The sequence below is a fragment of the Chelon labrosus genome (genome assembly GCF_963514085.1).
Source record: "Chelon labrosus genome assembly, chromosome: 4".
Classification (NCBI taxonomy): Eukaryota; Metazoa; Chordata; class Actinopteri; order Mugiliformes; family Mugilidae; genus Chelon; species Chelon labrosus.
In genome coordinates, this window is record NC_140340.1 from 9,807,472 (window position 1) to 9,818,641 (window position 11,170).

The window sequence follows — 11,170 nt, forward strand, 5'->3', positions numbered from 1 at the left end:
CCTCTCCCCCAGTGACTGCTGGGATAGGCTCTAGCCCTCCACCCTCCAGAGCCTTGTCCTCCAGAGGGCAAGCGGTTACAGGAAATTAATGATTGAAACAATGTCAACTTTAAACACATTTTTATTCTGGTGCAGAGTTGCACAGGGACGTAATATAAAACGGACACACGATTCTTTCTCACATTGAGCTCAAGGGGAGAATATTTGTGTCGCATGCGCTGCTGCTGTGATCGATTTTTGAAACGTGGATTTATTGTATTTCGTCCTAGTGTTTCAAATCTTCACTGGAGCCAAACAGCGCCACCAGCTGGTCTTCGTACTGAGAGATGTTCCTCTTCATGATGTCCATGCACGGCCCCAGCAAACGCTCGAAAGCCTGGATGTCAATTACTGGAGGGAAAAAAAAGACACATTTTAATTTATTTAATTCAGTTTCCAGGAAAAAAGTTTAACAGAAGATGTTATACAGCCACACACACTTTGGTCCTTCTCCTTGACTGAAGCAGGAAGCCAGGAGGGTTTTGTCACCATTAACCTCCACTTCGCTTGTCGATTTCAACTCATTCGTTATAAGTGACGCAGCTAAATGAGGGGCTGTGGCTCAGGTAGTAGAGCTGATTGCTAATCCGTGTCTGAACCTGAAGTTGCATCTTCCACCTTCCTCTGCCATTTGTTTGTGTGAATTCAAAAGCTTAATATAAATGCAGAACATTTACCAAGTTAGCAACCCTCTTCTGTTGTGAGCCTGTACAAATAGACCACCTTGAAGTTCATACCGTCAACCTGTTTCACCGTATTCCTTATCTGCCCTGCTTGATTGGGATCTGAAGCCTGTGCAGACCTTCAGAGATAAGTCATTTCTAATTCCTGGAACCATTTTGTGGAGCTGATGTTTTGTAATCAGAAACACATTTTATGTTCTGCATGAATATGAGAAACTTTGAACTGGTACCCAACCTGAGCTGAGGTATTCAAATGTTGCTTGGTTGGTGCTGGGAGGGAAAGGATGCGTGCCTTCACAGATTAACGCCTTGTTTTTAGATTTGACCTTGTTATTAATTAGTTGCGGCCTGAGTTGTGATTTGTGTGATGATGAATTGTTTCCCCCAGTTACTAGTTACTACACCTCTGGACTGAGTCTTTCACAGTCGATGACTTTCAAGGCAGATGTGATGGAGGCATGGGTGGCTCTTCAACATACCTAAACATTTGGTTTCTCCCACAGCATAAACTGAAGCCGCACGAGGTTTGTTGGTGACCAGCGCCAGCTCCCCGAAGTACTGTCCTCTGGAGCAACGGGCCACCTCCACCTCTGTGTTCTCCTGCTGGCCCGCCTTCGTCTGCAACACACAAAGAAACCCACTGATCGGCACATTTAAACTAATATATTACGTCCTTCTCCATCATTTATTCATAGAACCATGTTTACATCCTCTATGGACGGTTTTAAATGTTTTAAATATGTTGTGTATTCTATTTTTTGTTTTGTTTGTTAGTTTCTTTAAAAGTGTCTTGTTTACAATGTCATGCTGCTCACATGTGTCTTAAACTGCCCCCTGGGGACAAATAAGTCTTCTGAATCTGAATCAATAAAACCATGTAAATGTTATTTTGAAAACAGCTGAAAACAGATTTGATTACTGAGGACTTACTTTGCTTTTGATCATAATCTTCACCTCTCCTGATTCCACGATGTAGAAACAATCAGCCTTCTCACCCTGCGAGCAGCAGAAACACAACATTTAAAGGGGAATTACCGTTTTTTTACAACCTGGACCTTATTTCTGGAAAAAAAATACGATCGTTTACTCACCCATATAACTTTAGTGTCATTTGGAGTTGTTCGTAAGATATTTAGATCTGGCGGCGCCCCGCGTATATCCATATAGTGGGAGTGACTGGGGCACCGAAACGCAGCCTGTAAATAACGCATTATCTGCCGCGAAACTCGTTCATTTCACCAATATTTTGTTATGATACGCTAGTGCTATTCCCCGTTGAGTCCGGAGTTACCTGTTATCATCATCCGGGATCTGTAGATTGACCTACTAACTTCTACCGAGTGAAAGTTTCTGCCGAGTTTCACGGCAGATAATGCGTTACTTAGAGGCTGCGTTTCGGTGCCCCATTCACTCCCACTATATGGATATACGCGGATCTAAATAGCGTCCGAATGACTCCAAATGACACCAAAGTTATATGGGTGAGTAAACGATCGTATTTTCTGCCAGAAATAAGGTCCAGGTTGTAAAAAAACAGTAGTTCCCCTTTAATCTATTACTCTAAATTTGAAAACACCAAAGGTAAAGCAGCAAATTTAAAACGCTACCTGTGTTATTATGACCTCTCCATCTTTGAACGCTCGTGCTCCCAAAACGTCGACAATCTTCATTCTCTCAGAGAGCTAAAAGCGAAGCGGGACAACACAACAAATAGGCTGTGACCGCGTTCATGTATCCCGTGGTTTAGTTTTTGTCTCAAGTCAGCGTTTCAAACCTCAAGAGACTTCAGAAGAGGAACACACTCAATGAAGGCCTCGTACATCCTCCTCTTCTTCGCGTTGTTTTTCACAATCAGCCTGTGAAATGTGGCTCGATCCTGAAGGAGAGACGGCCAAAGAAATGTCAGCATCAGTCCTTTTATTATGTCTCATACACAGAGTCAAACACTGTGTGATGCAGCGGACCATCAGAGGTCGTCCTCCTGTGTCAGACTCACCAGGCCCCACAGGGCGCCTTCCTCCGTTGCGACGATCGTGGCGGCTCTCGGCGTGTTGTACATTAGGGCCAGCTCTCCAAAACTCCCCTTGTTGTCGTACTTTCCCACACACACGCTCACGCCGTCCTTCTGCACAAATATATCATACACACCTCTGCACACGACGGGACACAGAGAGAGGGAGGTCATTGTAATGTCTGAAAAAACTAAAATAAAACTTGTTTGGTTTAAACTGAATATCTCTCATTCACTCCTCTATGACGTAGAAGTTGTCCCCATCGTCTCCTTGGTCTATGATGTGCTCTTGAGGTTTGACCAAGACTTCGAACATGGCGTCCAAGACCTCAGAGAACTGCTCCTGGAGGACGTTGAGCAGAGGAAGCACATTTTAATAAGAGGCGTAAAACATCAAGATAAAAGATGAACGATAAAAGAGTGAAATGATCTTAAATGGAATATAACAGACGCGCAATGAGTACAGTTACATTATAAAAATTATATAAATGGTTTCAGGCCCTAAATGGATCTGGAGACATGAAACCACTCAAAAAACTAAATTAAAGCATTTCCTCCCATACAAGAAGCCAGATACACTGATCAGGCATAACATTATGACCACCTTCCTAATATTGTGTAGGTCTCCCTTGTGCCTCCAAAACAGTTGTGACTCATCAGAGAATGGACATGGGCCTTCTGAGGGTGTCCTGTGGTGTCTGGCAACAAGATGTTGTTAGTGGGGGCCTTTGGGTCCTATGGGTTGAGAGGGTTGTGGATCATTCTACAGATACTTGATTAGTTTGGGATCTAGTGAATTTGGAGGCCATGTCAACACCTTGTGCTGTTCTTCATGTTTTATTTAGTTGTTCCTAAACTGTTTTTGTGTGTGTGGCTGCATCCTGCTGGGGATGGCTGCTGCCATCAAGGAGTGTCGTTGCTATGGGGTGGGGGTGCCTGGTCTGGTCTAGATGGGTGCTACATGTCTAAGTAACATCCACATGGATGAATGCCAGGTCCAAAAGTTTCCCAGCAGAACATTGAATTCTCACAAGATGGTCAATGTTATTCTCTTCTCCTGTCAGTGGTCATAATGTTGTGGCTGTTTATGGGAACTGTGATCCATTTTGGGCCTCATTTCATTTGCTCTGATCTACCTGTTCCAGTGTTTTAAACAGCAGAATATCTCTGCATGCATCCTGAAGCCGGCGGCGCTGCTCGTCCGTTTTTGGATGCACAACCCGAGGCTCAGAGTCATCGTCCTCGTCGTCATCGGGGTTGTACGCCTCTGCACAAACTGCAGCGGGACAAACAAATTAAAACCCTGGAACCCAACGTTAATTAATATTCGTTGCGCATGTTGTTCCAGTTGCTGACCTGAAACTCTGCGGCTGTATTTACCAGTGGTGCACTCTGCAGAGACGGAGACAGGGGTCAGTGCATTACACTTGTCTGGACTAGTTAAGCGTGAGGAAGCTCATCATACTTCAAGTGCTGAAAAAGCTCTGATTGATGTAATGTGATGTAATGATACTCACTAACAGTGTCCTGCTCCTCCTCCTCCACCTCCTCCTCTACCTCCTCCTCCTCCTTTTTGTCGTCTTTGATTGAAATAGTTTCAAAAGAGACTCCTTTCCGTACAGGCTTAGAGCTGCGTTTCTTGGCTCGCTGCTCGTTTCGTTGGCTCTCCAGAATCCGTGTGAAATGCTGCACCGCAAATTCAGCCAAATTTGGAGGCCTGCGACGAAGCACCTCCACTGTGTATCCCTGCAGCAGCTCCTTCAAACCAGCTGGTATCTGAATGTTGCTCATGGTTCAGGTTCAAAGGTCAAGGACTGGACTTTAACAGCTGACAATTAAAACAAATAAAAACTCTAAAAGACTGGCCAGTATTTAGTAGCTGAAATATCAAATCTCAGCATCAGTAGAGCTTAATGCCCCAGAGATCTGATAAACTAACTTTCTGTCTGGACCATCATCACTGGAGCAAACTGACTCCTCCTCCTCCTCCTCCTCCTCCTCTCTGTGCTCTTTATTGATTTTTTTATTTAGCACAGCCTGTTGGAAAGTATTGACCAGGACTTTTTACATCACATGTAATTAGAGGCTGTTGGATGGATAACGCCTCAGAACCCGATAATGTGGCAAAGAAACAACACATGGAGAGCACTTTTTAATTTAAATGTTTGTCCTGGTTGTGGGGCCTGTGCTAGACGTCTGCAAAACCAGACGCAACGAGGTAGATGAAAGGGCACAAATGGATTGTTGTGATTCCTGTAGAGGCACATTTAAAACCTTTAAAGCAAGTGACCACAAAAAAAGGACTGAAAAGGGATCTGAACGTCATGGATGTGAAGAAATTAATATACAGTTGTGACTCATCAAAGAATGGACATGGTCCTTCTGAGGGTGTCCTGTGGTGTCTGGCAACAGAATGTCGTTAGTGGGGGCCTTTGAGGGGAGGGGCCTCTGTGGATCATCCCACAGATACTTGATCAGTTTGGGATGTAGTGAATTTGGAGGCCAGGTCAACACCTTGTGATATTTTTTTTTTGAGTTGTTCCTAAACTGTTGTTGTGTGTATCTGCATCCTGCTGGGGTGTCATTGCTATGGGGTGGGGGTGCCTGGTCTGGTCTAGGTGGGTGCTACATGTCTAAGTAACATCCACACGAATGATTGTCAGGTCCAAAAGTTTCCCAGAAGAACACTGAATTGTCACAAGATGGTCAATGTGATTTGCTTCTCCTGTCAGTGGTTTTAATGTTGTGGCTGATCGGTGTAAATCACACAGAGGTTGAGATGACTTTATTTAAAATATTTTGATGAAGAGAAAACAAATTGTCTTGATTCTATCTTTGTATAATTCCATTAACTTAGTTACTTGTCATTCATTATTATGAAATGTGCAGCTTGCTCTTTCTTTAGCTCTACCAGAAGGCGCTGGATTCCAGGACCAATAATACAGAAATGTAAAAAATGACTGGGGGTTGTTTGCTTAATGTATCAGAAAATAGTTTCCAACCTGCTTTACCATGTATATTACCAAGGCTAATAGCAAGTTGTTGAATGAAAATGACTAAAAAACATCCTGTTGAAACCAAAATTGCAATCTTATGTTGAGATCAAGCACAACAGTGGCCTTCAAATGTTTTGTCACAGGAAACTGTGGCATCAAAGATTCAAAGATCTCTCCAGCACAAAACAGAGAGGTTGTTTTATTTTAATATATTAGGCCTTTTTCCTCTAACATTTTAAGGCTGTTTGAGCCAGGCTTATTATTTCTGTACGACACAACAATAAAACCAGTCAAATGTATAAAAAGAGAAATCAAAGACTAACGTCAATACATGGATTCATTGTTTTATTTTCTATACATTCCATACATTATATGCTGTTCAATCACTCTCATTGTGACTACACTCGTGGTTAGACATTACACAAACAGAAAGAGAAGTTAGCATCATTCGCCACTGAGTGGAGCGTGACCGTAGAGGACGCGGACAGTTTAAAAGGTGTGTATTGCTTAGAGACCGGACACACACAGCACAGCAAGATGCACCTTGTCCCTGATATGTACACCTGCTCGCTGATAACAGAAGGTAAGGCACAGCATGTTCATGTCACTCCTTCTCTTATAAAAAAAAATGAAAACAAGTAAAACAAAAGGAGGGAGAACATTCGGCTGTCTGTGTGTGTGTTTGTGTGTGTGTGTGTGTGTGTGTGTGTACCGGTGCTGTTACAGAGTCACCGCAACGTCTGAGAAGTGAACTCTCAGCAGGTCTGAACGATCCACGTGTTCATTCAACAGTACCACATGGTTTCAATATAATCAAATAAATGATAGGAAAATTGTTAAAAATCTCTTTGTTGGTGATTCTGTGTCTGTGTGTGTGTGTGTGTTCCCTGGATTCAGAGATGAGGCGGCGTTGAGCCTCCATCACAGGTTTGGCGCTAACCAGTTTAGGAACTTCATTGCGCACTCAAATCCTAAGAAACAAGCCTGAAAAACAAGAGATAAAGAAACAAAAGCTGTTTAGTTCGTGTACAAACTACTTTTTGTATCCTGTGGAAAAATGTTCAATGTTCTGCCTTCTTCAAATGTTCTCGATGAAGTCCACGTGAACAGCGCCCCCCTGTGTGTAATCACGACCTCACACATGGAAACTTTCAGTAAAGGCCAGAGTTGTTTCATTTTTCTTCGTAATTTTAAAGTTACATCCATTCATTACACCTTTTCACTTTCTACATTAACTGCTCTGGTGGTTTGCTCAAATGTAAAACAGACTAAAATCGATTAATGCAAATTATTATTTTTTGCAAAAAAGAAACTGATCTTGTGGGAGGAGTAAAACATCTTGTTCTTTCAATAGTGTGTTAAAACGACTGCCCTGTCAGCTCACTGCACCTCATCCACACGTCATGTTGCTGATTTACCGCCTGACACACATGTCGACTAAATCTTTATTATCCTTGAACTTTCCAATCTAAACACAAGCCAATGTCCGTATGTTGCAAGCGGGCTGAAGAATAGGTGAAGAACACTCACTGCGTTTGCAGGGAAGGCTCTGAGCATGACGGCGGTGAAGCCTTTGTACAGAGAGGCCACGCCTTCCTCCCTGATCAGCTCCCGCAGAACGTCCCGGAAACCGTTGGGATACTTTCCTTCGGGGGCTGAGGGAAATGACGGACTGTTAAACTCGATTGGGAAAACATTTTTGTCTTCTTAAAGTAGTAAAAGGCAATTTGACTTAATGATTTATTCTAAGAAAGTCATCCTTATTTAGTTCTGCTGAATTAAATCCAACCATGAGATACACTAGATATCCTAATGATCTAATGAAATCTTTATAGAAAATGAATTGATACGTTCTATCGATCATCACATTTAAGTGAACTGAAGAACATTTGAAAAACAAAACAAACACAGTAAAACCACCCTCAAATCTTTGGGACTATAATAAGCGGTTTAGGAGATACAAACATTTGTATGACTCGTCTTTGGTGAAATTTCAGCGAAAGCTTCAGTTGTCATTGTTGAAAGTGAAGCAGGAAGTAGAAACAATAGATTAACTCTTTGTAACTTTATAAAAGCAAACCTGTTTGGAAACGGGACTTGAGCACGTCAGGTGGAATTGCCACAGCCCAGTTACAGATCCCAGCCATTCCTCCAGCAAACAGGATACTGGGCACACTGAGCTCACTGTGGCTAAAGAGGAGAAGAAGAAACAGGTCCAGATGCTCAGAGGCCTCTTTATAACACAGAGCCAGAAATGAAGAGGAGATTCGTTTATTATTTAATCCTCACCTCTTTCCTGCTGGTGTGAGTAGGTTCTTCAACCACTCGTAAGACATGAAGTACATCCCACTCGCTGGAACGTCTGAGTTACAAACAGAAAGAAAAGAAAAGAAAGTGACTTGAGTTGCAATATATTACATGTATTACATAATGAATATATATAAGCAATTAAATTTAGTTTCACGTAACTAAATATATGAGTAAAAGTATTGATAAAGCTGCGATTAAACAGAGACACAACCTGACACAACCTGCAAATAACCGAGTAGTCAGTTTGTCTTAAAAAAAAAAAAAAACTGATTACTTTAAGAGAGCTCCAAAACTCTGGGGTTCAATAAATCTAATTTGACCATTTTCTGTTGCCGTAACTGTAATAGTGTAGTAATAGTTCTGCAGTAACAGGCTTGTTTCCAGCCTCGCAACAACAGATTCACTGTCTAACCTGTCGTCTTCAGAGTGAGTTGATGCTCAAAGTACAACAAAATTCATCAACTTTCACACAGAATCTGCTTCATATAATGTGTAATACAACAACGTGCCAGCAAACGGCACAGCATGCAGCACGCGTGGCCAGCTACGCTGTCTGGGGTTCACTGGTGAAGTGGCGCTTAAGGGCTCGCTGACGTTGTTGGAGGTTGTCATGTGACTGGGTCATGACTGGAAAAAAAAAAAAAAAGGTTGCACAAATACAAATTGGTTGATGCGTCACCGCGTCATTGGAGATATAAAAAAAAAAATGTTGAAACCATGTCACATCCGTCCCACAGCACGAATTGTCGGGCATCAGTTTGTAACTTCATTTTGCCAGCTTCCATTAAAAATGAGTAGCTGTAGCTTGTTGCTTTTTGCCATTAACTCCAATTTGAGAGTTTTTCCTCTAACACACTGTTGGGTTTTGATCTTCAAAATACAAAGTCAAGCAGGAAACATTTCCATGGACATTGAATATGAAGTTCAGCAGAAAGTAGTAGCAAAACGTACCTCTCATGAGAGTGAGAGCTGTGCCTCTGTAGATTCCTCTGATTCCAGACTCTCTGTACAGCTGTTTGACGCAGTCCATGGGTCCTGCATACTTCACCTCTCCTGACGCATGCTGAATCTGCAAATACACACGGAAGACATCATTTCACAGCCTAGATTTCATCTTTAACAGGAGGATGCTACAGTAAAATCAGAGCTACTTCAGCTTGCGTAGTCCACTATTCAGTTAACAGAGAGATTAGACCCTGGATATGACCTCTGACCTGTAGGAGACATTTGATGCGCTCGCCGGGAGCCATGATGGCCGTGGTGAACACACCAGACAGCATCCCTGCAGCAAACAACTGTGGATACCTGCAGAAGACGAGAGAGAGAGAGAGAGAGAGAAAGAGGCTAACACGTGTACGAGCAGCCACCGGTAGAGTGTTTGGAACAAAGAAGTAAAGATACGACCGCCTGCGACAGAGCAATCACCTACGTAAGGATATCATCAGGGGTCTTCTGTTGCAGCTTCTTTCCCAGTCCAAATCCAAAGAAACAGACAGCAAACATGGGTGTGACTCCAATTATTGGGGCTGCCATGCCCTTATAGAGTCCTTTCACACCCTAAAAGGGAAGAAGAAGAAGAAGATGATGACCAGGAAACAATCGGCGAGATGCACAATGATGTATGAAGCGGGATGCACACTCACCTCTTTGGCCAAGGTCTTTTTAAAACAATCAATGGTTCCGGCATAAACGAGGCTCTCTCCAGGTTTGGGTTTGGGTTGAGTCTGTAAACGCACCTGAGAGACAAAGAGGACGTAGGGTGTTCGGTTTTAATTCACACACAAATTCTCAATTAAAAAAAAAGTAGCCACTCTTGCTTAACAACTGTAATATAGTGGGAGGTTGGGGGGGGCACCCTGGACAGGTCGTCAGTCTATCACAGGTCTGACACAGGCACAGGCAGAACATGCAAACTCCACACAGAGATGCGAATCCCGAACCTGTATATGTGTATGTACATAGGTATAAACAGACAACTAGATAAATGTATAAACAGATGAATAATTAAATGAAATCCAGCGATTTCTATGCAGCACTTATCTTTTTACAGACTGTATCAGTGACTTAGTATCGAGTTTATAGCACAAAGCACAGGATCTGTGAAGGTTCACTGTCATCCAGGTCATGGTATATTAACAAAACAAAGCTGAAACAAAGGCATCTAGACTTGTTGGGTTTTCTTGTTGCACCACTCACCAAGTGGTTTCTCAAGTTCTAAATGATTGGCAGTGAGCTTAGGGTCAACTCAAGGGTTGAACAGGGGTGACACTTTTGACTGGATGTGTACATAGAAAGGTTGAGTTTACAGCTTGTGCGTCTAGCTCCACACACACACACGCGCACGCAAACACATTTGGCATATCTGAGTAATAATTTATTTGTATTTGCGGTGCAAACTCTGTTAATCTGCAGCCTGTCAGCCTGAATGATTTATCAGTCCAGTTTATCTGAACTAATCACTGCAGGTCTCATGCAGTGAACACATTCCTGCATTCAGGTGAGGTCTCTGTCCGACCAGGAGGCTTTAAAGGCAGCAGTAAGCTGACTCATTTAACAGCCTGGATGTGGGTCAAAGGGCGGCAGCAGCTGAGCTCACACTCGGAGCTCTCTGCAGTAACACACTAAACGCACACATGTCTTTAAAGCACACTAGATGACTCAGGTAAGAGGAGATAAATACATGCTGGTCTGTGGTCACTAGTTGTCTGTTGAGATCCTGGATGACCCGATTACTTCCTGGTGTAACGCAGTGACAAATGGTGCATTATTTACTTTAATGGTGTCGAGTGGATGTCCAGCAAAGACGAGGCAAACACCCCCAAAGCCTCCAGCGAAGAAGTTCTTCAGGGGACTGATCGGCTGCTGTTTAGACATTTTTACTTTCCGCTCTGCGGGAACAAACAACACGAAAACAACGAATTAAACAAACAGAGACACGGCGAGAAATGAATAAACAAACCAACAACACGACAAGACAAAATCACACCTCACCTGTTCAGCTTTTCTTTCAGGAAGATATGTGTGTGCGCTGCTATCAGTCCGGTCTGCTGAACCTTTCACCCACTTAGCTACCCGGACCGGTTTGACTGTGACACAGCCCCGGTGACGGTTCGTCGCTGTGGTTCGTCTCT

At 43.0% G+C, this 11,170-nt stretch overlaps 2 protein-coding genes across 2 annotated transcripts; both read right to left on the reverse strand.

Moving 5' to 3' along the window:
• Positions 1–218: 218 nt before the first annotated feature.
• prkar2ab (protein kinase, cAMP-dependent, regulatory, type II, alpha, B) lies at positions 219–4,555 on the reverse strand. Its single transcript, XM_084542030.1, has 10 exons — positions 4,251–4,555; positions 4,090–4,125; positions 3,870–4,009; positions 2,970–3,076; positions 2,719–2,872; positions 2,497–2,598; positions 2,330–2,404; positions 1,653–1,718; positions 1,202–1,334; positions 219–390 (listed from the first exon to the last, which is right to left on the reverse strand). Exons 1-10 carry the CDS (start codon positions 4,522–4,524, stop codon positions 266–268), a joined length of 1,212 nt encoding a protein of 403 aa, XP_084398156.1. The 5' UTR covers positions 4,525–4,555; the 3' UTR covers positions 219–265.
• Positions 4,556–6,033: 1,478 nt separating this feature from the next.
• On the reverse strand, positions 6,034–11,168 carry slc25a20 (solute carrier family 25 member 20). Its single transcript, XM_084543138.1, has 10 exons — positions 11,031–11,168; positions 10,812–10,927; positions 9,683–9,775; positions 9,469–9,596; positions 9,254–9,344; positions 8,991–9,108; positions 8,019–8,091; positions 7,810–7,919; positions 7,260–7,384; positions 6,034–6,713 (listed from the first exon to the last, which is right to left on the reverse strand). The coding sequence occupies exons 2-10, from the start codon at positions 10,911–10,913 to the stop codon at positions 6,651–6,653; spliced, it is 903 nt and encodes a 300-aa protein (XP_084399264.1). The 5' UTR covers positions 10,914–10,927; positions 11,031–11,168; the 3' UTR covers positions 6,034–6,650.
• Positions 11,169–11,170: the final 2 nt, after the last annotated feature.